The 24,117-nt window shown below is 54.8% G+C and overlaps 12 protein-coding genes across 12 annotated transcripts; 6 read left to right on the top strand and 6 right to left on the bottom strand.

Moving 5' to 3' along the window:
• Positions 1-8: 8 nt before the first annotated feature.
• BZA05DRAFT_473829 (uncharacterized protein) lies at positions 9-1,522 on the top strand (the record flags this gene model as incomplete). Its single annotated transcript, XM_051488087.1, has 2 exons — positions 9-639; positions 707-1,522. 2 exons carry the CDS (start codon positions 9-11, stop codon positions 1,243-1,245), a joined length of 1,170 nt encoding a protein of 389 aa, XP_051339765.1. The 3' UTR covers positions 1,246-1,522.
• On the top strand, positions 1,520-4,495 carry BZA05DRAFT_473828 (uncharacterized protein). Its single transcript, XM_051488086.1, has 4 exons — positions 1,520-1,943; positions 2,075-2,157; positions 2,218-3,496; positions 3,547-4,495. Exons 1-4 carry the CDS (start codon positions 1,740-1,742, stop codon positions 4,192-4,194), a joined length of 2,214 nt encoding a protein of 737 aa, XP_051339764.1. The 5' UTR covers positions 1,520-1,739; the 3' UTR covers positions 4,195-4,495.
• Positions 4,496-5,059: 564 nt separating this feature from the next.
• BZA05DRAFT_397386 (cytochrome c oxidase subunit IV family) lies at positions 5,060-6,465 on the top strand. The gene is made up of 2 exons (XM_051483610.1): positions 5,060-5,753; positions 5,840-6,465. Exons 1-2 carry the CDS (start codon positions 5,522-5,524, stop codon positions 6,106-6,108), a joined length of 501 nt encoding a protein of 166 aa, XP_051339763.1. The 5' UTR covers positions 5,060-5,521; the 3' UTR covers positions 6,109-6,465.
• Positions 6,466-6,662: 197 nt separating this feature from the next.
• Positions 6,663-8,373, top strand: BZA05DRAFT_353140 (ribonuclease III domain-containing protein). The gene is made up of 3 exons (XM_051481334.1): positions 6,663-6,888; positions 6,943-7,883; positions 7,957-8,373. Exons 1-3 carry the CDS (start codon positions 6,811-6,813, stop codon positions 8,084-8,086), a joined length of 1,149 nt encoding a protein of 382 aa, XP_051339762.1. The 5' UTR covers positions 6,663-6,810; the 3' UTR covers positions 8,087-8,373.
• A 50-nt stretch (positions 8,374-8,423) lies between these two features.
• On the bottom strand, positions 8,424-10,147 carry BZA05DRAFT_397382 (cytosolic large ribosomal subunit protein L7A). The gene is made up of 5 exons (XM_051483609.1): positions 10,014-10,147; positions 9,504-9,572; positions 8,928-9,437; positions 8,714-8,873; positions 8,424-8,658 (listed from the first exon to the last, which is right to left on the bottom strand). Exons 1-5 carry the CDS (start codon positions 10,014-10,016, stop codon positions 8,618-8,620), a joined length of 783 nt encoding a protein of 260 aa, XP_051339761.1. The 5' UTR covers positions 10,017-10,147; the 3' UTR covers positions 8,424-8,617.
• A 151-nt stretch (positions 10,148-10,298) lies between these two features.
• Positions 10,299-13,137, bottom strand: BZA05DRAFT_397378 (uncharacterized protein). Its single transcript, XM_051483608.1, has 3 exons — positions 12,579-13,137; positions 12,322-12,485; positions 10,299-12,263 (listed from the first exon to the last, which is right to left on the bottom strand). The coding sequence occupies exons 1-3, from the start codon at positions 12,858-12,860 to the stop codon at positions 10,529-10,531; spliced, it is 2,181 nt and encodes a 726-aa protein (XP_051339760.1). The 5' UTR covers positions 12,861-13,137; the 3' UTR covers positions 10,299-10,528.
• A 294-nt stretch (positions 13,138-13,431) lies between these two features.
• On the bottom strand, positions 13,432-14,514 carry BZA05DRAFT_397376 (P-loop containing nucleoside triphosphate hydrolase protein). Its single transcript, XM_051483607.1, has 4 exons — positions 14,337-14,514; positions 14,140-14,250; positions 13,876-14,078; positions 13,432-13,742 (listed from the first exon to the last, which is right to left on the bottom strand). The coding sequence occupies exons 1-4, from the start codon at positions 14,344-14,346 to the stop codon at positions 13,485-13,487; spliced, it is 582 nt and encodes a 193-aa protein (XP_051339759.1). The 5' UTR covers positions 14,347-14,514; the 3' UTR covers positions 13,432-13,484.
• Positions 14,515-16,068: 1,554 nt separating this feature from the next.
• BZA05DRAFT_444805 (WD40-repeat-containing domain protein) lies at positions 16,069-18,827 on the top strand (the record flags this gene model as incomplete). Its single annotated transcript, XM_051486942.1, has 6 exons — positions 16,069-16,112; positions 16,164-16,218; positions 16,271-16,892; positions 16,951-17,442; positions 17,500-18,247; positions 18,302-18,827. The coding sequence occupies 6 exons, from the start codon at positions 16,069-16,071 to the stop codon at positions 18,825-18,827; spliced, it is 2,487 nt and encodes an 828-aa protein (XP_051339758.1).
• Positions 18,828-19,051: 224 nt separating this feature from the next.
• On the bottom strand, positions 19,052-19,756 carry BZA05DRAFT_40394 (WD40-repeat-containing domain protein). The gene is made up of 2 exons (XM_051484251.1): positions 19,635-19,756; positions 19,052-19,579 (listed from the first exon to the last, which is right to left on the bottom strand). Exons 1-2 carry the CDS (start codon positions 19,637-19,639, stop codon positions 19,165-19,167), a joined length of 420 nt encoding a protein of 139 aa, XP_051339757.1. The 5' UTR covers positions 19,640-19,756; the 3' UTR covers positions 19,052-19,164.
• Positions 19,757-20,143: 387 nt separating this feature from the next.
• Positions 20,144-21,392, top strand: BZA05DRAFT_397369 (uncharacterized protein). Its single transcript, XM_051483606.1, has 3 exons — positions 20,144-20,313; positions 20,378-20,610; positions 20,665-21,392. The coding sequence occupies exons 1-3, from the start codon at positions 20,209-20,211 to the stop codon at positions 21,239-21,241; spliced, it is 915 nt and encodes a 304-aa protein (XP_051339756.1). The 5' UTR covers positions 20,144-20,208; the 3' UTR covers positions 21,242-21,392.
• On the bottom strand, positions 21,334-22,666 carry BZA05DRAFT_40369 (ribose 5-phosphate isomerase A). Its single transcript, XM_051484230.1, has 2 exons — positions 22,060-22,666; positions 21,334-21,974 (listed from the first exon to the last, which is right to left on the bottom strand). The coding sequence occupies exons 1-2, from the start codon at positions 22,433-22,435 to the stop codon at positions 21,427-21,429; spliced, it is 924 nt and encodes a 307-aa protein (XP_051339755.1). The 5' UTR covers positions 22,436-22,666; the 3' UTR covers positions 21,334-21,426.
• Positions 22,616-24,063, bottom strand: BZA05DRAFT_40346 (26S proteasome regulatory subunit rpn-8). Its single transcript, XM_051484209.1, has 3 exons — positions 23,787-24,063; positions 23,444-23,715; positions 22,616-23,384 (listed from the first exon to the last, which is right to left on the bottom strand). The coding sequence occupies exons 1-3, from the start codon at positions 23,962-23,964 to the stop codon at positions 22,797-22,799; spliced, it is 1,038 nt and encodes a 345-aa protein (XP_051339754.1). The 5' UTR covers positions 23,965-24,063; the 3' UTR covers positions 22,616-22,796.
• Between the last annotated feature and the right edge of the window lie 54 nt (positions 24,064-24,117).

Raw genomic sequence — 24,117 nt, 5'->3', positions numbered from 1 at the left:
CAACCACGATGGAGACCTCCTTACACGAGGCCAAGCTCGGGGCCGAACAACGACAGTGCACCGTGTGCAACAAGCCCTCCACACTGCGCTGCTCGCGGTGCTCCGGAGCGTGGTACTGCGGCAAGCCTTGTCAGAAGGAAGACTGGAGCGCGCACAAGCTGCTCTGCCCGCAGTACAAAGACTTCCAGACCGCGCCGAACGGCCGAAAGAACGTGCATCGGGTCATCTGCTTCTCAGGGACCAACATCGAGCCTTTGGTCAGGTTCCTGTGGGTAACTCGGTCGGAGTTGTCGGCGCACGTCCGTCCAGCGCGCATCCACGAGATCGCAGACAATGAGATCCGCAATCGACCGTCGAAGAGGGGGCTTAAGCTGTGGCATATGAACCAGTCTTTCCTGGACGCTGTCGAACCGAACATGGGTGTTGTTGCTGCTACGAAGGGGAGGGTTACTCGCCATTGGGCGGGTCCGGTTTTTGTGGTGGGCGGTGACCGACCTAGCTCGCAGTTTTTCGATGTCACCATTGAAGATTTACGGGACGTGGTGGATTACCTCGTCTCGCCCGCAGATCCCGAATCCGGATCTGACTCGAATACGGATAAGGCTTTAAGCGTCGGCGAAGAAACCCTCTGCGAGGAAGGTAGTCAAGGGGGTGAGAATCAACTGCAAAGACGACGTGGATAATTTCGGACATGAGAAATATGAAGCTGTCGAAGTGCCATTCCCCAGTATTAACGACCATCGCTACACGGTTCCGCCACTATCGACGCGGGTCGGTATGCAGCTCGGGCTGAGGAAGCTCCCAGCCCAAGTTGGACGAGAGGGGAAAAACCGCGGCAATCAAGCCGTGACGTTCCTCCACTTGGTCGATGATCCGGAGAATGATTGGTGGGGCTGGGCACGAGGAGGATGGGAAAACCCCGCTGGAAGCGTGATCGTTGTCCGCTCGGACGGCGAGGATCTTCACCCGCTCCATGCGGAAGGGTTGTGCTATTTCGGCCAGTTTTATGCGGGTGTTATGTTCGAGGACTCGATGGGTAGCGGATGGCGGCCCGCGACCGCTCTCAGTAAGGATGAGGTGCTATACAGGATCTCGCCGAAGTCCTTTCAATTGTTGTATGGCGGATGGACGCATTCCAAACAAGTGGATGGTGAGAAGTGGATCCCGCCTCCCAGAATTGACAGTCCGATCGGAAAGAGGAGGGTCCTCCGTGAAAAGTTCTGTGTTCTCTCCGAGTTTTTGTGAGTTTCTTGGGCTAATTGTTTGTGGTTGACTGTTCTGGATCTTTGGTGGTCGTTGGTCTTTGGTTTCATGGTTTCCTTTTCGGATGGTGCTGGGTGGCCAATTCTCTCCCGATCGATTGAGAATATTTGCTCTCGCTCTGTCATCCTGTTATTCTCGTCCATTAGCTGCGTCTTGTCTTGTCGTGACCTGTGATTTGTCATTGGGGATAGTTATTCTACTCATTGATGTTCTCGAGTTGTCGACCCCGCAATATATGTACATAAGTGCTGTTGTGGATTTCTAAGGTCCGCCAGTGATTGGCTGCGCCAACGAAGCAACCGCCGGATGACGGGGGGCTTCCAATCGCCTCACATCATCAAAGAACTCTAGTCTTCCGTTCCACATCAAATAATCTCCACTCAAGACCTTCCCTCCGCCGCCACCACTCCCACCAACCCGACCCCAACCATATTTCGTCCTTTCCTTTTGTCTACCCCCCGCGATCTCAGTTCACGATGATGCGGCAAGGGCTATTACGGGGCTTGAAGCCGGCGCGCACTTTCGCCTCGACCGCCAAGAGAACTTTCACCTCCACACCACGAACCGCCGCCGAAGTCGAGATCACTGTTGATGGCAAGAAAGTGAAGATTGAGCAGGGAGCGGCGCTCATCCAGGCCTGCGAGAAAGCCGGCGCTACCGTCCCGCGGTATTGCTACCATGTATGTGGTCCACCCACTACCGCCACCCCCCCGCCACTCCCCGCCCCGCCCCGCCCCGCCCCGCCCCCGCGCACTGCAATGTGGCTGCGTTGCAGATTCTTGCTCCTCCTCCATCTAACCCACGCATGTAGGAAAAACTCATGATTGCCGGCAACTGCCGTATGTGCTTGGTCGAGGTCGAAAGAGTGCCTAAGCCGGTGGCATCCTGCGCATGGTAACGGGCGATCTATCATTGATTCTACATACGACATTGATCTGACTGCTGGTCTCGCAGGCCCGTCCAGCCGGGAATGGTTGTGAAGACGAATTCGCCGGTGGTGCACAAGGCACGCGAGGGAGTGATGGAGTTCTTGTTGACGAACCACCCTCTGGATTGCCCCATCTGCGATCAAGGAGGTGAATGTGATCTCCAGGACCAGTCGATGCGCTACGGAGCCGACCGCGGCCGTTTCCACGAGATCACCGGAAAGCGTGCGGTCGAGGACAAGAACATCGGCCCGCTCATCAAGACGTCCATGAACCGTTGCATCCACTGCACTCGGTGCATCCGATTCGCCAACGACATTGCCGGTGCTCCGGAATTCGGATCTACGGGTCGTGGAAATGATATACAGATTGGTACCTACCTCGAGAGAAACCTCGATTCGGAACTTTCCGGCAATGTTATCGATCTGTGCCCCGTCGGTGCCTTGACTTCCAAGCCCTATGCTTTCCGTGCAAGGCCGTGGGAGCTCAAGGGGACGGAGACTATCGATGTTCTCGATGCTCTGGGATCTAACGTCCGGGTGGACGCTAGGGGATTGGAAGTGATGCGTGTTATTCCCCGGTTGAACGACGATGTCAACGAGGAATGGATCAACGACAAGACACGATTTGCATGCGATGGGTTGAAGACGCAGCGATTGACGACTCCGCTCGTCCGAAAGGATGACCGCTTCGCTCCTGCCACCTGGGAGCAGGCAATGTCCGAGATCGCGGCGGCACACAAAAAGCTGGCACCGAAGGGCAACGAGTTCAAGGCAATCGCTGGACATCTCGTCGAGGCGGAATCGCTGGTCGCGCTGAAGGATCTAATGAACAAGCTCGGATCCGAGAACCTTGCACTCGACCAGCCCAACGGTAGTGCCCCTCCGGCGCACGGTATCGACGTCCGGTCCAACTATCTTTTCAACTCCAAGATCCACGGAGTCGAGGAGGCGGATGCTATCCTTCTTGTCGGCACCAACCCTCGCCACGAAGCTGCTGTCTTGAACGCGAGAATTCGAAAGCAGTGGCTGCGGTCGGACCTGGAAGTCGGACTTGTTGGAGAGCAATTCGAGAGCACTTTCGAGTACGAGCACCTCGGTGCCGATGCCGCTGCCCTCAAGAAGACTCTGGCTGGGCCTTTCGGCAAGAAGCTTCTGGCTGGCAAGCGGCCCATGATCATCATGGGTAGCGGTGTCACCGAGCACGCCGATGCCAAGACCATGTACGAGATGGTTGGACAATTCTTGGAGAGGAACTCGGCCAAATTCTTGACACCCGAGTGGAACGGATACAACGTCTTGCAGCGAGTATGTGTGATGTATGGATATGATGTAAACTTTGCTAACGTGCTCTGTAGGCCGCTTCACGTGGTGCCGCCTACGATGTCGGCTTCGTCCCGCCCTCTGCCACCACTGCGCAAACCACCCCCAAGATGGTCTGGCTCCTCGGCGCTGACGAGATCACCCCGGCCGACATCCCCAAGGGCGCCTTCGTCATCTACCAAGGCCATCATGGTGACCAAGGTGCACAGTACGCGGACGTCGTGCTCCCCGGTGCGGCATACACCGAGAAGTCTGGAACCTACGTCAACACCGAGGGTCGAGTGCAGCTCACCCGCGCTGCTACTAGTGTTCCCGGTGTCGCACGTGAGGACTGGAAGATCATCCGAGCGGCATCGCAATTCCTGGGTGCTCAGCTCCCCTACGACACACTCGCCCAGGTGCGGTACCGGATGGAGGAGATCTCGCCGGCACTGACACGTTACGATGTCGTCGAGCCTGCTTCCATGAGCGCCGTCGGCAACAAAGTTCAACTGGTGGACTCTAACAGGGGTTCTAAGCCCACCAACGCACCGCTCACCAAGGTTATCGAGAACTTCTACTTCACCGATGCGATCTCGAGGAGCAGTGCGACCATGGGCCGGTGCTCGGCAGCAAAAATGCAGAAGGAGGGAATCGAGGCGGATCCTTCTGGTGGTGAGGCGGCATACGCGGCTACTGCGTGATAGATGGTAGAGTAGATACACGGTGGCTCGATTTCCTTTCTGTCTTCTTCTTCACCCTTCTTCGTTTCATATTCTATGTCTATGTTTTTTCTGTTTGGGTTTACTGTTTTTCTTTTGCGCACAGCGTCTTCTGCGCAAAGATATGGGGACGGCGGCGATGGCGAGGGGGTTATGGGAGGTGCGGGCGGAGGTGTAATATAAGACACAAGACACGCATTTCCCCTAGTGACGAATCGATGTGTTGCGACGAATCGCCTGAGTAGTATCCAACTACGGCCATCATAGATATGGGGATTCAAAGCGAGGTACCTATGATGGAGCTGGGTGCATGGGGAAGGGTATGCCGCACTCGGTAGTATATCTGACGATTATCACAATGCTTTTTTGGGAGTCTTCGGGGCTAGCTATTCGGTCCCGGCGGCAACACTCACAGGAGGGATTGATGCTGGGAGCAGAGTTTCGGATGTAGACGGATCGACGAGATTCCAGCTCCGTCGAGACTTTATACCACTCACGGAGTCGTAGCATAAGCCTGACGTAGCCACCATACTACCATAGTTACCAGTGACAGCTCCCGCATTCCAGCCCCGGTTACCCGCCCTCGATCACCGCTGGTGTTCTGTTTGCGCATTTCATTCTACTAACGATGACGTCCCAGCTTCACAGGGCCTGACTCGGCACTTCACGCAGAGGGGGGAGAGTGCTTTGCTTTCCTTGTGCGTAGTGGGGTGATGTGCGCATGCAGGCTAAGTACCATCCTGCGCTAGAACGGGTTGGATATTTCGTACAGAGGTTCTCCACCCGGCGACCGTGACGCCCAGGTGCGGAGAGCTATGATATTGGTAAGTAGTATGTACTTACAAGACTTCGCTCTCGTGATGGATTCCCCACAGCTTGTTGATATTTCCCTCTGTCCGTGCTGGCACATTGGGCGATCCGTGCGACGGATTTTTTCTTTCTTGGTCGGTGCCGGTGGTTACAAACAATGACATTGTGTGTCCCGGAAAGGTTCGGGTTAGGGCCAATCAGTGGGCGCGGAATAGAGTTGGTGGGTGGTGTGAGTTTCCATGCTTTCCCTCTGGGGCTGCGCTGGGCGGTTGAGAGGAAAAATCGCTAGAGAGGGAAACGTCGTCTCGTCGGAAGTATCCATCCATCCACCCCATCCCGGAATCCCCCAAGTCATCATACCACTGCCACCTCCACCAACCATTACCCATTAACTAACTAAACCACCACTTTCACTTCTCCCCCCCCACAACCTACGGAAACCCAGCCAACCGACCAAAAAAATCTCCACTCAACCAAAACTCATCAACCACAACCAACAATGTCGATGGTGCGCAACTCCCTCCTGCGGGCTTCCCGTCTTCGCCCGGCCTCAGCTGCCGCGATCCTGTCGCGCGGAAACAGCTCGTACGCCATCTCCAACGTCACCCTGGCCGACATCGAGAAGCGCTGGGAGGCCATGCCGCCGGCCGAGCAGGCCGAGCTCTGGATGCAGCTGCGGGACCGCATGAAGGGCTCGTGGGGCGAATTGACTGCGCAGGAGAAGAAGGCTTGTACGTTCACACAAACACTTACCCGAATCAACCCCGGGCCTGTAAACTACTTGTGTACCCGCCTCTCGCTGACGAAACCCCCACAGCCTACTGGATCGCTTTCGGGCCTCACGGTCCCCGTGCCGTCCCCCCTCCTGGTGAGACCTCGAAGGTCATCCTGTACACCGCCATCGGTGTCGGTGTTTCGTTCGTGGCCTTCTACGCCATGCGTCTCGGTGGCCGTCCCGGCCCCAAGACCATGAGCAAGGAGTGGCAGGAGGCTAGCAACGAGTACCTCAAGGAGCAGAACGTCGAGCCCATCACCGGTGTTTCCTCCGAGAACTACAAGGGCCCGGGTATGGTCCAGAACAACTAGAAGAAAACAAACCATCGGATCGAAGCGATGGAGGGCGGTTATTTTTTTTCTCTGTTTTCTACCTGTCACGATAGATCATGTCGGAGAGGGGTCGGGGAGGGTGGGCGTTGTTGTGTTTAAGGCCGGTAGGGGGACCTCGCAAAATGGGAATGACGGTTGTTGGTTGGCAAGTGGTGCGACGGAGCGATCTTGCATTGTGTTGCAGCGGGGTTGTGTGTGTGCGGGGTGTTGGAGCGGGGTGTCGAGTGCGTGTGTACAAATCGAACGAAATCGCAGCATCACCACCATCATCGCCATCTTGTTACCGCGCTCGATGGAGCAGTCAATTTCCAAATGCCAATATAAATACATTTTTGGATTGTATCGTGCGTGAGCATTGAGACTCACCCCCTCGGCTCCGACCGATGACGTCCTCGGGAGTCCGTATGTATATCTGCCCGTAATTGTACTTCACGGATGCGTCGAATACAAAGGGTAAATCTGGCTCTCGAGTAGGATAGAAATACCTAGTACACTCGATATCCATTGGATTGGGTTTCGTTGTGGGTCCAACAGAAGAAGTGCACAAGGTAGAAGTGCCTCCGAGGTTCGCTCGTGCCATCCGAACTTTCCCTGTCCCACTTTTCTTCATGGTCGCGTCCTCCAACGACACGTTACCCAACACTCAATCCCACATCACCCATCACCACTACACCCATCACCATGGCACGCGACAAGACCAAAAAAAGGCGCACCCGCGATGATGGCGACAGCGGGAATCCATCCAAGAAGTCAAAGACTGTACGCCGCGTCGGAAAGCACTTCAATTTACGAACTTCGCTGACATGCCACCAGGAAATACCCACCCCCACCACCACGATCACCCTCCCCACCATCCCCACCAATGGCCCAGGAGCCGCTCCCACCTCCCTGCAACCGGCAGATATCAAATCCGCCTTCGCGGCGTTCAGCCAAGGGCTGTCAACGCTGCTCTCCCCCTCGGTCTCGGTCGAAACCCTCACGGCGACCCTCGGGCTCGAAAAAGCCAACTTCATCCTAGCCCTGCACTCGATGAAGTCCTCAGGGGACCTCTCCTTCCTGCCCACGACCGACACCGCCACCGACATTGACACGACGTGGCCGCCGCCGCTCCCACCAATCCGCAACCCAGACCTTCTCTCGCAGATCTTCACGCACATCTCTTCGATCCGGGGGGAGCACGCGTCGCTTCCAGGCGTCGAAAAGTCGCACTATGAGCGGCTCGAGTTCCTAGGGGACGCCTACCTACAGTCCATCTCGTCGGCACTTCTCTACCGGCGGTTCCCAGAGTACCGCGAAGGCCCGCTCTCGGAGATGCGCCAGCTCCTGGTCTCCAACAAGCCACTATCAGAGCTCGCGCGCGCTTACGGGTTCCCCGAGCGCCTGCGCACGAATATGAGCGAGGACCGCAACAAGATCAAGATCGTCGCGGACTGCTTCGAGGCGTACATTGGCGCGGTAGTGCTGGACGCCGAGGGCGGGCCCGACGTCGGCTACAAGACTGCGCGCGACTGGCTCGAGCGGCTGTTTGAGCCGAAGATTAGGGAGATGGCCGTCGAGAGAGCGAAGGTCTCCCCCGTAGATAAGATGGCGAAACAGAGTCTTAATGCCCTCGCAGGCGGGAGTATGGCCCAGCTCACGTACACGTGGACCGGCGGCGGTGGAGGCAATCATGGCGGCTATTGGATCACCGTCACTATCAATGGCTGGGGGTTCAAGGATCGCGTCATCGGGAAGGGCTGGGGCGCGAATAAATCGTACGCCCTCCTCCCCCACATCCCCCACATCCCCCGCCTCTGACGGAGGACCGTGGACTAACCGACATCGCAGAGACGCGGAATTACGAGCGGCCATGAACGCGCTGGCAGATACGGCGCTGGTGGAAGAGATCGCGGCGATAAAGCTGAAGACTCTGGGTCCAAGACCGCCGCCGAAGGAGAAGACCAAGGCGAAGGTGTAGTTAGTTAGTGGTTAACGTGGAATATGCGAGGGCGCATATGACTGGAAACTGTAGGACATGCTTATACGGCGTTATTATTTGAAGGTACAGAATGGAGCGCAGATATTATGGGTCTATTTACATGTGTGTGTACGTCGAGTGGAGTTGTTATCGCTTTTTTGTAGCCTAAGATCGATGGCTCAACTATATACCCATGAAATACATGAACCCGATTATCATACACAAAGTGCGTTTCCAGTATGTATCCATGGTGAATCGCGGCTGAGCCAGGTAATCACAGGGCTGATCCTGCCCCTCAAAGACGAGTCAAACCCGGGCGGCTTTCACATTGTGGGCGCACAACTTTGGTCAATTGGTCGGTTGGCTAGCCCGATGGAGAGACGGATTGAATCACTGGAAAATCGCGAAGTCACATTGTATGCAAAACACCAGCCGATGAAATTTAATTCCCAAGCAAAATTTTCACCATGAAACACCGATTCATCACTCGCAGCCGTTTTTTGAATATTATCATTGCGAACGAGAAAAAATCTAGATCTTGATCGCAGCGTCCAACGCCTTCTGCTTCTTGGCTATATCGGTAGTCAGTATCTATATCCAACATGATATTGTAGCAATCAAACTTACCAGTGCGGTCGTTGGCCTTGCGGCCCATGATACCTCCACCCCAGTGTCGTCGGTGCTCCTCGTACTTCTCGTTGTATCCCTCCTTGACGGCGGTGATGAGCTTGGTGAGCTCGTTCTTGTCCTCCGAGCGGACCTCAGTGAGGGCCAGGACGGCAGCGGTCTAGAAACATCAGGTCAGTGGTAATCCCGGAAAACGAAACTGTAAGAAGCGTACCTTCTTGTGAACGACTGTTCCAAGACGGGCCTTGCCCTTGATGATGCAGTAAGGCACACCCATCTTGCGACAAAGAGCGGGCAAGAAGATCACCAACTCAATGGGATCAACGTCGTTGGGGATGAGGACCAGAGACGCCTTCTTGTTCTCGATCAGACCGACAACGTGGTTGAGACCGTACTTGACAGTGTAGGGCTTCTTGGACACATCCTCCTTCTTCTTTCCGTCCTTAATGGCCTCAGCCTCCTTGGTGAGACGCTCCTTCTTCTCCTGCTTGGTCTCAGGGCGGTACTTGTTCAACAAGCGGAAGGTCTGGGTGGCCAAGTTCTTGTCGGCAGTGTTCGAGAACTGAGCGATCGCCGGAGGAACCTTCAGACGCATGTGAAGGATCTTCTTCTGGCGCTGAAGACGGACATACTCGGGCCACTTCACGAAACGCGAGAGGTTGCGCTTGGGCTGAACATCCTGACCGATACCGAAGTTACGGGGACGCTTCTCGATGAGTGGGTTCTGTTGTCGTATTACATCACGTCAGTAACCCAACGGTCAAGTGTGGAGTAGGGAGGTATCACTAACCTTGGTCTTCTTAGAAGCACCAGCCTTGCTCTGGGGGAAAGGGGCGGGAGCGGCCTTCTTCTTTGCGGGCTATTGGTCATTGAGAGATTTTGAATCAGCGAAATGTTTCTTTTCAACAGATACAAAATCAACTCTACAGTCTCGCGGCCATTGCAGCACATGAGACTTCAGCCCTACTACAACAATGCAGAGCCCCCACATTTCTGCGGAGGGGTACAATGGAATGTAGATTTGTAGTGTGCGTATCTTCCATCCAGTGTAGCCGAAGCAAACACATGGATTGCGCACGATGTAATCAGGAAGATCGCGAAAAGTGGTCGTCAAATCAAATCAATCACGATTTGATTCTCGCACAGTCCGTGACGACCCGAATATCATCCATCATCCCTCTTGATCTTCTAGCCGTTTGTTTCTCGATTGAGCGACTTCGACTGAGAACTGAGGGGGCTGTAGTGTTCATGTTGTTGCTGCGGCCGCGCGAGTCCATAGAGCGGGTGAAGGAGGTAGTACCATCTTGAAGTTTGTCGGGTTAGGTGGCCGCGGTGGTTGTCGTGAGGATTGTTGGGCGGGATTGTCGTCGAGTCGTCGCGGTCGTTAGTCGTCGTCGAAACGGGAAATTCTCTCGTAAAGTGAAAGCGCTAAATTGCGAATTGTGTGTGGCTCACGGGACAGGAGCGATGTGGGGTGGACTGCTGCTTTGTCAATTACCGCGCTAAGGGCCTTGCCCTAGCCCGTGTCTCCACAGCAGCTCACTCGAGGTTTACTTCAGTAACTAACTTATCATCAGGCCGATTTCACCCGCAGTCAGAAAGAGTACAGAGTCGCATATATTGCCAAAGCAGATACCTGTCATCTCGAAATAACTAAACAAACAACCCACCCAACACCGTATTCACCCCCAACAGGAGAGCAACTTTGCCATCCAGTTTCTATTTTACAAAAAGTGAGTATTGCATGCGGTTGAGGTAAACGGCACAAACGGAGAAATGGCCAGAGATCTTATAACACGCAGAGAGACAAACAGTTCAAGCACCGCGTTTACCGCCATTGGTCATGAGAGTGACCTTCTTGAACTTCTTCTTCTTCTGACCCTTTCCGTGGCTTGGAGCACGTCCACCGGAACCACTGCCACCACCGTTGCCCATTGACCCCTCCATCTCTATTTGCGCCATCATTTCCTCGTCCAATAATAATTCTCTCTCCCAATCCGGCAACCATCCGCTGTTGTTTTCAGTAAGATGTGCTGACTCCTCCTGGGAACCGGCGATAGCAGGGGTGCCCCAGACAGTTCGTTGATGCAGGGCATTCGCGGATGACTCGGTAGCCTGGGATGGAGATGTTTCTGCAACGGCCTCGTTATCGACAAGCTCAGAGTGACCTAAAGCCACAAAGTCCTCGTCTTTGAACTTTTCTTTGAGGAAGCCAGTAGACTCTCGCCTACGATATCTAAGCGTAGACCATTTCTCGTCTTCCTCAATTTTCTCGGCCCGAACCCTATCGCGCTCCTCCTTAGTCTCCTTGTCCCGCTTCCTCTTCCTACGCCGTTCGATATCACTCTTGAACTTCTCCAGAGTCTCCAGTGGCACTATGTCGGTCCAATCGCACTCGAGGAAGGTGACCTCGCAGCCGTATGGAAGATGCGCGAGATATCTGGCGCGCTTACGGAGGTCGTCGTCTACCGTGTGACCAGTGCTGACGTTTTCAACCCGAGGCAAGACCGTTGAGGGGAAATTGGCGAAGGAGCCGAACGTCACCTTCAAGATTCGGATATCGAGAGGCGAGAGGTAGTGGTGCAGCAAGGCTTGGTAGAAGAGATATGGCGAATCACTAGATGCACCTGCGCCCGCGGTCCGCTGACGTGGTTCTTCGTATTCGATCAGCGACAAAGACAGTTCGACAGCAGAAATCGAGTCGTCGGCATCCGGGGGCCCAGGTTTCGGCGTGTGGGAAGAGGACGAGTGACCGGAGCGAGCCTCGTGCATCACATGGTACATCAGAGGTACGTCGTCAGTGTTCTCCGAGAACACTATCGGCGGCCGTTTTTCTTTTTGCTTCTCCTTCTCCCGCTGCGGGACGATCGACGGCGGTGGGTTGCCAATGCCGATTAGCGCTTCCATATGCATCCGAATCGTTTCGATTGCCTTTCTCGCCCATATTCCGTCCTCTCCGAACATCACCTCATCCTCTAGCTGCATCTCCTGAAGCTCCACAATTTCGCGGTTGAACTGTTTCATCATGTAATCCTCCGATCCTTTCATGATTCTGGCATAGTCCATGACATCCTCTGCAAAATACCACGGAATCTCGTCCAGCGCAGACGGTGGATCAGCGCCATCCCTAGGCAAGGCGAGAGTACTCCCGGGCATCCTCATGACCAACCGAAGCACAACATCATCTCCCTCCTTGGGAGGGTCAGTCTGTCGCCCAGTGAAGAAACGCACCGGGCGAATGTCGGTCATGTACACGCTATCCGTACAGATCACACACTTCTTGTAGCGTGGCTTATTTACTACTGGTTTGTTGCCATCGGCGGAAGCCATGTATCTGTCTAGACAAGGCAGACAGAATATATGACCGCATTTCGCCATTCGAGGAGCCACGGGCGTCGAAAGGCAGATGGGACAGTTCGGACATTGGGTCAAGGCCGACGCGAGGATCTGAAGGATATGGTCCCAGGGTAAATGGACGTCCGAATCGATGCATTGAGCTCTGTAGTCGCCATGAGGATTGACAATGAAACGGTAATTGGCGTTCACATAGCTGCATGATATTAGTACCTGCAGGGACCTATTGAGCAGATAACCCCGAATTCGCTTACCGAGCTTTGTCGACAGCATGGTAACCAGAGCCCAACCCCCAAGCTGGAGCTCTCCGTTGAGTCCGTGGACGGAATTCGCCGTAGGCACGTGGGTGCGGGGTCGAGTAGTCCCAATTGATCGCGATAGAAGTTCCTTTACGATTGGTCGCAGGCGACGTCACCACCTGATCGCCACCGGCTGTTTGTCAGCTCCGCACATTGATGGAAGGGGCAGCGGATGCAAAGAAACATAAAAGAGAACCGGGAGAAGTGCATACCTCATCGTAGCCAATGTAACTATTCTCCTCCGAAGCAACAGAATCGGGCTTGCGGTGATTCCGGTGACCTTTACGCGATGATTGGTTGTTGCGCGGCGTGCCGTTGCGAGCGTTCGAGCCAGCTCCAGAATTTGTCCCGCTCCCTCCGCCGGCGCGCCTCGAGGGCTCGCCTCCGGCCACATTGCTCGGAGGTTGCGGTGCTGGTTGTGGTGACGGCGCACCAGCGCTGCTACCTCCAGGCTTTCCCGGGATGTTCGGGGTGGACGCGGTGCTAGACGACATGGTCTCTCGGGGAGAGCGGTGGGTGGTAGGATAGTATGCGTGATGGCGGAGGGTTGGAACTCGGACCGACGAACAAAAGAAGAAAGAAAAGCGGTGTCTATTTGAACTGTCTGGTGGGAAGCGAAGACGGTGGCGGGAATGCTCCCCGGGTAGCAAGACCACGAAGGTCAGGTTTGGAAGAGAGATCTCGGAAGACCGAGTCTCGCGGGGGGGGCAATGTTACGCACTATTACTCATAGAAGGATGCCATCTTTCTGGAACAACCTGTATGCATCAATGCCCCCCGATATCAGTATATGTGGAATTTATAAGATATCTTAGCGTAAAGCGGGGCTGCATAAGAGATTCTTATGCATTTTTGAGATGTTGACGGGCGTGGTCACTTCATAGTCCATGACTCGCCTGCCACAAGCCATTCCATGCGAAGTACTCGGGTTCACCATCTATGCCTGGAGAAACGGACCCAGGGAGATATATCCGATTGCGGACAAGCAATCAGATGGGGGTTTGAGGTACCTACCCGGGGTTTGTGGCCTTGATCATCGTGCAACTACACAATGGTGCTCTGGAATTGGGATATCGTATGCATTGAAGAACTTTCTAAATGTCCCAAAATCGCTAACCCTACTCCAAAAGCGACATGATATACTGGTCCAGCTCGACATACGCCCTCTCGAAATTGTCGTTGACTATTACCTTATCATGAATACCGGGCTGCTCCGCAAACTCCAGCTCCTTGATGGCCTGATCCAACCTCTTCTGCACAGCATCCTCGGACTCCGTGCCCCGTCCTCTCAGACGCTTCTCGAGCTCCTCAACCGAAGGAGGCTTCACAAAAATGAACTTGGCATTGAGGTCGGACTTCTTGACTTGTTTGACGCCCTGTTGCTGTTAGCATCAACCTTCACAATGCGAAATACGAGCACGTGATCTCTTCCGAGTAATCGGTAGGGTAGTCAACGGTATAGCGTGGCAGGGCTCGTGGGCCCAACTGCAAGGGCTGCGGGGAACACACCTCCATCTCGATGTCCAGGATGCAAGCGCGGCCCTTGGAAGTGACATCTCTCACTGCCGCGAAGGAGGTTCCGTAGCTGCGGCCAGCGAAGGTCGCATGCTCAATGAACGCGTCCTTGTTGATCAATTCTTCGAACCCTTCGGGAGTAGTGAAGTGATATTCGACACCGTCCGTCTCGCCAGCCCTGGGACTACGCGTCGTGTCTTTCATCCACCAGTCAGTAAAACAGCGGTAATGGCGGGAGTGCACGCAGGGAGAACACACGAGAAACCGAGAAACCGAATGATTCTGGATGTTGTGCAAAAAGTCGCTTCAACAGAGTCGATTTGCCGGTGCCGGAGGGGCCTGAAAGGACAATCACAGGAGGTGCGACTACTGTAGAAGATTAGCCAGATGTCGGCCCCGTCGCTTTTACTGCGCGCACGAGGGCCACTGCTGCGGAGAAGGAGAGATCAACGCACTCGGAGCCATGTTGTCTATAGATGACGGTGTAGGACGGGACGTTTGAAGCGACGTTTGAAGCGACGTTTGACGTTTGATGGGACGTTTGATGGAACGTTTGACGGATTGAAGTGGCAGTCGAGGAGAAAGGCGGGGGAGATGGCGGTGTCGAAGTGCCCGCGACCACGTTGCCCACCCTACCCATGCACGTGGCGTAGAGCTTCTGTCTCCACCGCTACTATAGCGTGATCCCTGCGTCGGAGCGTCCAATCGAACATCCCCGTTGTGTCGCACAGTCACAGACCGCGTTTCCTCGGGATCGATAGACGCGCTTCCTTCCAACCCCACACACCCTGGTGGTGCCTCCAAGTCCAGATGTCGCCAAACAACCGTGCCATGGGTTCTCCACAGGCCCCCATCGTGATTTCAGATGACGACGAGCAGTATCCTCCGCCGAGCAAAAGCAGTTCAGCCAAGAGGAAGGGTTCTCGGCGAAAACAATCATCTGCTACTCCTGCAAAACACCGTCCCAAGCTTGAAGCCGCCTCTCCAGGTTCGACATCCCACACCTTCTTGTCGTCCGTTCAAGCAACAGCTCCCTCCCCGCGCAGGAGCCAACCCTCCATCACCCAATTCTTCGGAACTCCTGCCCATCAACAGTCACGGCAATCGTCGATAAGCTCGCCTTTCAAGACGCCGCGCCCGTTCGCACCCAATCCACGGGGCAGCGACAACGTCGACGACGTCATGGCACCAGTTCCTGCTCCCTTCAAGCACAGAAGTCCTTCGCCGGCTCTTTGTCCCGACCCTCCCGAAGTCGAGCATACCCTCGCGAGCACCACTCCAACAGCGGAGAGAGATGTCGTCCAGTGTCCAGAGAGGAGCTTCTTCGGCGCAGGAAACACGCATGCTGTCAAGCACCTACCGGGTGAACGCACACCACTATCCACAGCCATGGATGTTGCGCTGAGATTCAAGGCTGTCCGCAGCACCGCATCTACTCCAAGTTCCGTACCACGATCGCACCATGGCTCCTTGGCTCGACCCTGCGGACTCGACGACGCCGAACCGATGACGCTACCGAGTAAACGCACACTCTCGATCGCACAGTGTCAGCCAGCTCTGATGCCATTCACCCAATCCGAGGAAACGTACGATTCATCCGTAGAAAACATGTCACCGATGGCATCCGCTGGAAGACAAGCAGTCATGGGGGAGAGAACGAGTGTGTGGAGACGTTCACCAGCCTCAGATGTGGAGGAGAACTCGCGGATGGCGCCCGCGATGCACCCGGAACCCGACGGTCCGTTGCGCTTCAGGGCGCACGGACAAAGCGTTGCGAGAAATGTTGTGCCGGCTCCATTGGGCCACCAGCGATGGCTGCTGGGGACCCAGCCAGCGTTTGTTCCGGGCCCAAAACCGTCAGACGTGCATCGACCTCAGCTTGTCGATGTCCCGCAAGACGACCGATCCCATAGGCATACAGCCTCGCGGGGATTGCGACGGCCACGAACGTCGCAATCCCCCACGGATCGGGGCTTAGGGCTGCGGGCGTCGCGCACGTCGCAAACCCCACACCCACATCGGCGGCCGGCCATTCATACCGACCTACAGCCACCAGCACAGCCGTCTCTCTTTCTTAAAACGTCCTGTGAAAACTGCAGTCGAACCTTCCCTGCACCGACATCAACAGCATCCCACCAGCCTCCTCTGCGTACGTTGTGTTCTGTCTGTTTCCACAAACACACTGCAATGGCACACAAGACCACTGGAAAACGGAAGAGGTCTCAGATAGAGTAAGTGCGCCTTCACCTGTTACTTTTGCGCTTTGCTGACAGTCCACCCAGGCCTCCCGCTATTGCTGAACGAGAGTCTTCGGCACCTCCGGAAGTGGACAATGAGGTATATCTCCATCATTCATTACTTCTACAATTGCGCCTAACATACATCCTAGGTCGATGGCAATATCCCTCTCCCGGTGGGCTCATCTTCAACTGTTGCGCAGACGGGTGTCGTGGCACCTGCGGGCAAGAGGCTATACACGCCTTTGTCGATGACGCAGGGCGGAGGCTACGGTCTCAAGTCTGTTGCCGACGCTCTGGAGAGCCCCGAGAACGAGGTACGACGCCGTAATGCACGCATCAGAAAGGCGGAATACAGAAAGAAAAAGGCTGAACATGGAACGAAGAAGGAACTGCTTGCTGTGTCTCCACAGCCAGTGCCAGAGGCCTCGACAACTGCACCCCCAAATGGACCAGATAACACCACTGTCCTTAGCAGACGCTGCCAGTTGCATGACAATCCTGATTGCACCGAGGAGAGCTGCGTCTATAATTTCTTCGAAATATATGAACCGAGCGACCATGTCATCATGGATTTAAGGCCATTTGAATCGCGCAGAGTAATGCCATCCGTGAAGAAAGTCGCACCTGTGCCCTTGGATACCCTCGAAATACAGGAGGCTGTTAAGCGAGACCTGGAATTGTCACTCATCACGAGGACGAGACTCGAGCAGCGTCCTTATCTTAACATTTCTTACGATCGCATGAAGATGATGCCCGAGTTGCCCAATCCCGGTGAGTTTCCAATTCTCGAGCGCTCATAATAAACGTCGACGACTGACAGGGGGATTAGGGGAAGCGACTACCCTCCATGTCGGCTTCACCATATATGAAGCCGAGATTGTTCGTTCCTTATTGGCGAAAGACGAAGGCCCGTTGCCCGGCATGGATGTCTTTCGAGAGATTGGATACCACGCTGAAAGGTCCCCGTGGCGTGATTGCCTCGTTTCTGCTGTGCAGCTCCTACCAGGAAGAGAAGTGGAAGACGTCTTCAAGTTCATTGAAGACTGCTACCGGATGAAGAAGAAGGGGTTGCCATATCCGTTCGCCGGTTATACCATGGTTCTGAAGCCTGAGCGCCCCCACACAACAGGGTCGGCATCACTTCGATTGCTCCGCGAGATGGGTAGCGGGGTCTTTGGTTTCAGCAATAGGCGCGAGCAAACCCGGGCAATGGAGTCAATGGCTAGAGATGGCATGCAGCCGTGGAGAATCTTTAAGGAAGGAAGTTCAGACATCATCGACATCAGCTGGTCGCCAGACGGCAGCAGGTTTGCTCTGTGTTGTAAGTGTGACCATGTGATTGTTTTTTTGTCTGTTCAGTGATCTAACATTCTCGCAGGTTGTACGCACAGTGACGAATACAACAGGCCAGGAAACCTCATGCTGGGGTCACTGGAACAAGACAAGATCCGCATGCTTGATGGGCACAAAGTCCTGCGAGATCCTCCAACGGCAGCTTTGAATCCGTTCCTTCATTCGACGGTGTCTGCAATCGCACACTCTAAAAATGGACGGGTTCTGTTCTCCGGAAGCTATGATAAGACAGTCAAAACCTGGCTCGGAGAGGATGGCACCTGTCTCGACTCGTTGGATGTTAAGAGTGAGGTGCTTCGCATGGCAACAAGCCCTGTACATGAGGAGGCACTCGCTGTTGCTCTAAAGGATGGCAATGTCATAGTTCTTGACGTTGGCCCTGACGGTCGTTATAGAGGGAAGGGACATCGCTTCGCCCCTCTCAAGAAAAACGTTGAGGCAGTTGCTGTGAGTTGGCACGGCCAAGTCAGGCCAGACTGGTTGATAGTGGGATACGACAATAAGTCCGGGAACAAGACTGGCGACCTGGAGATTTTCGATGCCCGTGCCATGAAGTTGGTGTGGAGTGTGGTGCCTGGCTCAAACCGGCAATTTGACATGTTCGTGCATGAATCAGGCCAGTTTGTTACTGGTGGAGCGGTAAACGGTCGGGGCGAACGTGCTAAGACGCAGGTCCGGGTTTGGGACTTTGAACAAGGCCATGACCGGAGGAGACCTCGTCCAATCCTGGATTTCGATAATCCCCAGGAGGACATTAACATGGTGACTATGTCGTAAGTCGCTCTACGTATCTATCTTGCGCTAGCATTGTACTGATGATTTTACAGACCTTGCCGATCATATGTGACTTCATCGGGAACCGATAGTACTACGATGGTCTGGGATTGTCGTTTCCCGAAGAGGGTTCTCCATACGTTGAAACATGGCGCTCCCCTCATGGCTGAGGACGCCAACGATACCGGAGCGAACTGCGCCTTGTGGGCATCCAGCAGTGACCGCTTCTACACTGGGGGCTCTGATGGCGCTGTTAAGATTTGGGACGTCCGACGTGCCGACCCATTCATGAAGGACTTGGCTACCCTGGACGGTCAGGTCATGTCTGCAGCCTTCTCGCCGTCCTTCGATTCTCTCATTGTTGGAGTATGCTCAGGCAAGGCGACCCTGTTCTCGATGAGGGGCGATGCCAGTGTCCCACCAATCGAATTCAAAGTTGACATTCGCGATGTGGAGGGACGTGGTAATCTTGCCGACGAAAACGACGACGATGAGAACGCTGGCAGGCAAGCCGCGCGCCAGCTCGTCAACTCTGGAAGAATGATGGTTGAGAACGGTGTTGCATGGGCTACTTACTAGATGATGTCCTTCCTTTTTCTCTCTTTTCTGTTTGTTTGCTTTGCTTGGGGGCGGTAATGGTGTTTGACGGAGTTTACAGCGTGTGCATTTGTTGGATTGGCTTGGGTTCATTTGATGCGTTTGGATCCAACATGTTTAGATACTTTGTTTCTTTTTTTGTTTCTTTTTCTAGAATATCTGATTTGCTGCATTTGAATCCAACCTGCTCTAGATACTTTGTTTGTTTCTTTCTGGAGTTTCTTACCTGATTGTCTTGCGCGGGATACTGCTGTTACTTAGATACTTCACCTTTACTACTTCTTCAGACCATGTATATACCTCTTACTCATACTCATACTCATATCCGGGTCAAATGCGAGTGAATGTCAACTTTGAATTCGATTGGTGGGACACTGGCATCGCCCCTCATCGAGAACAGGGTCGCCTTGCCTGAGCATACTCCAACAATGAGAGAATCGAAGGACGGCGAGAAGGCTGCAGACATGACCTGACCGTCCAGGGTAGCCAAGTCCTTCATGAATGGGTCGGCACGTCGGACGTCCCAAATCTTAACAGCGCCATCAGAGCCCCCAGTGTAGAAGCGGTCACTGCTGGATGCCCACAAGGCGCAGTTCGCTCCGGTATCGTTGGCGTCCTCAGCCATGAGGGGAGCGCCATGTTTCAACGTATGGAGAACCCTCTTCGGGAAACGACAATCCCAGACCATCGTAGTACTATCGGTTCCCGATGAAGTCACATATGATCGGCAAGGTCTGTAAAATCATCAGTACAATGCTAGCGCAAGATAGATACGTAGGAGCGACTTACGACATAGTATCATTCAGGAGGCTCGGCTTCAGTAACTGGTCAATTCATTCCCTAAATGCCTCCAGAATATCTTGATTTTTTTTTGGTGATAGGCTGTTGGCTTCGGTTCGGTGTCACAGGACGATCATGTTTGTGGTGTACATTCACCACGGCGAGGATGAAAAAAAACTAATGGTAATGGGTAATGCCGAGAACCGGGCGTGAGCGGCTCGGGACGATGGTGAAGGCAAGGACATCTGTGACATTCTGCTTGTACATACCACCGAACATAGTAGACTTCGTAGCGATCGGCTTATGGAGGAGATTAGAGTTTTAAGTTTTTAAGAGAGAGAGAATCAATTGATTGTCGCATGGCCTTGCCACATCACGTTCTCCAACAACACCGCTATGATATTAGCGAGACCTGTCGAGTGACCTCCGATGATAAGTAGCTGCAGCCAAGACGCCAACGGCCCAACCACCTCCCTGCATGGGTAGAGCTCTATGATAGGTAAGTTACGTAGAGGACCTAGATAGCGGACAGTCCTCGAGCTTCGAGCTCCAATTCCACACCTTACGACAGTCCTCGTCCACAATGTCGCTCACCACGTTCGCCAAAATACCTTCCGAGTGCTCCAGCCTACTCTCGCCCTCAGTAGCGAATTTAGTCTTCTCGTTCGTCATATTCTTTGGAATCCTCGTACGTCCTTCGTTGGCCAATGCACCTCCCTCCCCCAATTAATCGCGTGGGAATGTTCGTGTAGATATCGTACCTCCCGCAACACATACGGATTATCCAGCGCGGCACGTCGGAGGGTATCAGCCCGCTGTTCCTACTCCTGGGGGTAACATCGGGTACCTGCGCGTTCCTGAACATCCTGATCCTGTCATGGGGCGTCCTCGGGTGCTGCGGCAAGGGCATCGGCGGCTTTAACTGCTTTGCGGCGTCGATGGGCGTTGCGCAGGTGGGACTGCAGTGGGCCTGTTTCGCTGTTATGTATGTCTCCTCACTCTTCTGCGTGGAGACGAGCTAACGGAGGGCACTCGGCAGTCTCGCGCTCTTCCTCATCTACCTCCCGCGGTCCAGCAGCGCACTCGCGATCCCGGGGTCGCGCGTACCCACGAAGCGCACGGCAGTGGGGATTACGGTCGCGTCGATCGTGCACTTCGTGGCGATGGCGGTGGCGACGTTCTACCTGTCGCTGCTGCACTCGACTGCCGCGACGGCGGACCCGTCGCGTCCGCCGCAGCCTTCGGACACGCTCGTGTGGTGGGCCAACTTCCTCGGCGTGCAGAGCACCATCCTCGCGTCGATCCAGTACATTCCCCAGTTGTATACTACCTGGAGACTGAAGCATGTGGGCAGTCTGAGTATTCCCATGATGTGCATCCAGACCCCCGGGAGCTTTGTGTGGGCGATCTCGCTGGCTATGAGGGAGGGCACTAGGTGGAGTAGTTGGGCGACGTATGTGGTCACTGGTACCCTGCAGGGCGCGCTGTTGGTAATGTGTGTGATGTGGGAGATTCAGGAGAGGAGGGCCAGGAAGCAGGTGGATGCGCTGGTAGATGCGGTTAGGCCCGGGCCGACGGATGAGAGGAGTCCGTTGTTGGCTGGGAATAGGCAGTGAGCGGTGTCTTCATGTCGATGTCGGGCGAGAATTGGTTGGTTGCATTGTACGAGTGCTCGATGAGGTTGCGTTTTTGTTTGGGTGTGGTTTCAAGTTTATATATCATTGTCATAGGTATTCCAGTTTTTAGATTCGCACAACAGATAATTGTACATCCATATCCCCTCTCTGGACCCGGAACAGTGCTATGAATGATGTCCCATGTTCCCCCTAACGGCCACACTGCCATCCTCCATTCCAAAGTACGCCATGACTGGCTTCCTGTCGCCGGACCAGAAGATGCCATGCTCTACGACACCAACGATACTCTTCAGCGTCCTCGCCATCTCCTCCACATTCTCGTTCGAGCCCAAACCCATGCCTACAGCCGCACCAGGATGACCCTCTTCCTTACCGAGCACATTACTCCCGCCAACCCTCTCGTGTCCCGTATCGGGATTCAACCCAGTATCGACCGCGACCGCGCTGCTAGCAGGCGACAACGGCCTCGGCGGGGAAATCGACGACGAAGCGCTCGGGATGAACCCATCCTGGAACGGCGCGTCGATAATGAAATTGCCGTTGTCGGTGATGCACGGGCCCGCCTTTGCGGCGCCACCCATGCGGATGGTGGGCGTGGTGCTGCCGAGCGCGGACAACCGCGACAGGACGTAGTTGGCCGCCATTGGGACGACTTCGATCGGAACGCCTGGCGCGTAGTGTGTGCTCAGGCTTGGAGAGAGTTTTCTGAAATCTACCGGTGGTGCGCGCGCATCACACATGTCAGCGGCGCCACTCCCACCAGCAGACAGCGCAAGTAGAATAGAAAAGAGACCAACCAGCAACAACGACAAACTTCCGTCCACTGATGGCGACCAATTTCTCTTGGAACAGACACGCACCGCCACCCTTGATACAGTTGAGGTAGGGGTCGACCTCGTCGGCGCCGTCGAAGACGACCTCGAGAGGCTCGGTGGCCATGTCGACGCTTCCGAGCTTTAGCCCGGCGCGAAGAATCAGCTCGCGCGATTGGAAGCCCGTCGGAACGAAAACGACGTGGTCGGTGCGCTCGCGCGGTAGCTGCGCTATTCGCTCAACGACGTAGACGACTGTGCTGCCGGAGCCGATGCCGACGAAGCGGGCGTTGGGTGGAAAATGTTCGTCGACCGCCCGATAGGCGGCGAGGCGCTTCGCGCCTTCGATTATGGCGGCCATTTGTGAGTGTGGTGGAATTTAGATTTGGAGGCTGTGGAGGCGTTGGGAGTGTGAAGATGGCGGGGCAGAGTGGGGGGAGTGTATTTGGCGCTAGCCGGATATAGTCCCTTGTCTAGATTTCGAGCACTCTACTCAGCGGGGCGGGAGGGCATTGCTATATAACGAGGGCGTCGCTCGGGGTTAGCGGCATCGTGTATGTAAGGTGTACCGGGCGAGATGTTGACGAGAGCAGCTCTGTCTCACTTGATCGACATGCGTGTGGTGGCTATTATTATCTTACAAACAGCCAAAGAGCACAACGATATGGTCCCTTTCCGATCGGTGTGTCCCGCCGCTTCCTCCCCAAGACACTGTCCGTCGTCTATAGATCCAAATCCTTGTCGATTCCACCCTTCTTTTCCGTGTCATCCTTCTTGCCCTTCTCACCATCCTTTTCGGACTTCTTGCCTGTCTCCTTCTCGTCCTTCTCCTTCTCCTTGTCTGCCTCCTTCTCCTGCTCTTCCGCCTGGTCCTGTCGGTTCTTGATCTTGTTGTCGATCAAGTCGTGGAATGCGATGATGGCGCGGATCAGCGACGACAGGTAGATGTTCATCAACTGGTCGTTTGTCTTGACAGCCATGGCCCTCGCCAACTCGTTGTTCTCCTCGCCGTCGGCGGATGGGGTGGACAGGTTCGGTAACAGGTTGAACACGTCTTGTAGGAGGCCGAGGATCGCATGGTTGACCGGGAGCGTGCCGTTGTTGACCTTCTGCAGGTAGTTGCCAATGTCGCGCAGGCGGAGGTGGAGGCCCTGCAGGGACTGGAGCTGGTTGTTGATGCGGGTGGAAAGGGAGCCGACGGCGACGTCGCGGATGTCTCGGAGGAGGTGCTCAACACCGATCTCTTCGGCTTCTTCGGCCTCGATTATCGATGGGGTATGCACAAACGTCTTGGTGGTGGTGGTTCCGTCCTACAAGTCACACACAACGTCAGTGCGTCCTACGGTGATGCGGCGAAGCTTCTCCATACGTCTTTAATCTCCTCGATGGCAAAGTAGGCGTCCGTGGGCACTCCGATAGCTTTGGGCTCGACGTCCACGATGACAAGTAAAGGATTCGGTGTGTATCGCTTGAACAGCTCGTTGATCTGCAGATCCGACGCTCGTAGCTTCGGGCCGGAGTGGTACCATCCGATGAGCTTCTCCCTAGCATTGACCTTCTTGAACATGTCGTTCATCGACTCGACGTAGTTGTGATCGAGAAACCACACCGCGGGGTCCTTGTCGTCCTCCTCGAATGGAACTGTTCATCCCCCACCACCATCAACAACATCCCAAATCCATTAATCGAAACAAGCATCGAGAAGCTCCTACCAGCAAAGCTGTTTGTGACCCTCACTGAGTTACCGCTGTTCTGTCCTAGCAACACTCCGACAACGCGCTTCCGTGTAAACTTGGCGGAACGGCCATAGTGATCGCATGCGCTGAGGAGGATGAGGGGGGCGATGGAGACGGTGACGGAGGGAACGGCTTCCCTGACGGTGGTAGGCATGGTGTGATTCTGAAGGGGATGGGCGGATGGATGGGAGCTGTTTCGATGATGCACGATGGGTGGAGGTGTTGTGCTGGTTCTGGAGTTGCTCTATCAGCAATACCTGTGACCGCTAGAGCCGCCTGTGAGGCTGATTAGATAGCTGTCGTGATG

The sequence above is a fragment of the Tricharina praecox genome, assembly GCF_024521635.1.
Source record: "Tricharina praecox strain CBS 144465 chromosome Unknown BZA05scaffold_11, whole genome shotgun sequence".
Lineage (NCBI taxonomy): Eukaryota > Fungi > Ascomycota > Pezizomycetes > Pezizales > Pyronemataceae > Tricharina > Tricharina praecox.
Note: the sequence above shows the minus strand (reverse complement) of the source record. Positions and strands in the feature narration are given on the sequence as shown.

Excerpts from the sequence above, each read along its gene's own strand:
- BZA05DRAFT_473828 (XM_051488086.1), top strand. The coding sequence starts at position 1,740 with ATGATGCGGCAAGGGCTATTACGGGGCTTGAAGCCGGCGCGCACTTTC. Across the intron at positions 1,944-2,074 it reads TCCCGCGGTATTGCTACCAT|GAAAAACTCATGATTGCCGG; the intron begins GTATGTGGTCCA and ends CCACGCATGTAG. Across the intron at positions 2,158-2,217 it reads CCGGTGGCATCCTGCGCATG|GCCCGTCCAGCCGGGAATGG; the intron begins GTAACGGGCGAT and ends CTGGTCTCGCAG.
- BZA05DRAFT_397386 (XM_051483610.1), top strand. The coding sequence starts at position 5,522 with ATGTCGATGGTGCGCAACTCCCTCCTGCGGGCTTCCCGTCTTCGCCCG. Across the intron at positions 5,754-5,839 it reads TGCGCAGGAGAAGAAGGCTT|CCTACTGGATCGCTTTCGGG; the intron begins GTACGTTCACAC and ends AAACCCCCACAG.
- BZA05DRAFT_353140 (XM_051481334.1), top strand. The coding sequence starts at position 6,811 with ATGGCACGCGACAAGACCAAAAAAAGGCGCACCCGCGATGATGGCGAC. Across the intron at positions 6,889-6,942 it reads CATCCAAGAAGTCAAAGACT|GAAATACCCACCCCCACCAC; the intron begins GTACGCCGCGTC and ends ACATGCCACCAG. Across the intron at positions 7,884-7,956 it reads GGCTGGGGCGCGAATAAATC|AGACGCGGAATTACGAGCGG; the intron begins GTACGCCCTCCT and ends CCGACATCGCAG.
- BZA05DRAFT_397382 (XM_051483609.1), bottom strand. Across the intron at positions 9,438-9,503 it reads GTGCTTCTAAGAAGACCAAG|AACCCACTCATCGAGAAGCG; the intron begins GTTAGTGATACC and ends ATACGACAACAG. Across the intron at positions 8,659-8,713 it reads CAAGGCCAACGACCGCACTG|CCAAGAAGCAGAAGGCGTTG; the intron begins GTAAGTTTGATT and ends CTACCGATATAG.
- BZA05DRAFT_397378 (XM_051483608.1), bottom strand. The coding sequence starts at position 12,860 with ATGTCGTCTAGCACCGCGTCCACCCCGAACATCCCGGGAAAGCCTGGA. Across the intron at positions 12,486-12,578 it reads GTTACATTGGCTACGATGAG|GTGGTGACGTCGCCTGCGAC; the intron begins GTATGCACTTCT and ends GGTGGCGATCAG. Across the intron at positions 12,264-12,321 it reads CATGCTGTCGACAAAGCTCG|CTATGTGAACGCCAATTACC; the intron begins GTAAGCGAATTC and ends AATATCATGCAG.
- BZA05DRAFT_397376 (XM_051483607.1), bottom strand. Across the intron at positions 14,079-14,139 it reads ATTCGGTTTCTCGGTTTCTC|ACACGACGCGTAGTCCCAGG; the intron begins GTGTGTTCTCCC and ends GGTGGATGAAAG. Across the intron at positions 13,743-13,875 it reads TCCTGGACATCGAGATGGAG|GGCGTCAAACAAGTCAAGAA; the intron begins GTGTGTTCCCCG and ends TAACAGCAACAG.
- BZA05DRAFT_397369 (XM_051483606.1), top strand. The coding sequence starts at position 20,209 with ATGTCGCTCACCACGTTCGCCAAAATACCTTCCGAGTGCTCCAGCCTA. Across the intron at positions 20,314-20,377 it reads TCATATTCTTTGGAATCCTC|ATATCGTACCTCCCGCAACA; the intron begins GTACGTCCTTCG and ends ATGTTCGTGTAG. Across the intron at positions 20,611-20,664 it reads TGGGCCTGTTTCGCTGTTAT|TCTCGCGCTCTTCCTCATCT; the intron begins GTATGTCTCCTC and ends GGCACTCGGCAG.
- BZA05DRAFT_40369 (XM_051484230.1), bottom strand. The coding sequence starts at position 22,435 with ATGGCCGCCATAATCGAAGGCGCGAAGCGCCTCGCCGCCTATCGGGCG. Across the intron at positions 21,975-22,059 it reads GAAGTTTGTCGTTGTTGCTG|ATTTCAGAAAACTCTCTCCA; the intron begins GTTGGTCTCTTT and ends CACCACCGGTAG.
- BZA05DRAFT_40346 (XM_051484209.1), bottom strand. The coding sequence starts at position 23,964 with ATGCCTACCACCGTCAGGGAAGCCGTTCCCTCCGTCACCGTCTCCATC. Across the intron at positions 23,716-23,786 it reads GGTCACAAACAGCTTTGCTG|TTCCATTCGAGGAGGACGAC; the intron begins GTAGGAGCTTCT and ends GGGGATGAACAG. Across the intron at positions 23,385-23,443 it reads CCATCGAGGAGATTAAAGAC|GACGGAACCACCACCACCAA; the intron begins GTATGGAGAAGC and ends TGTGACTTGTAG.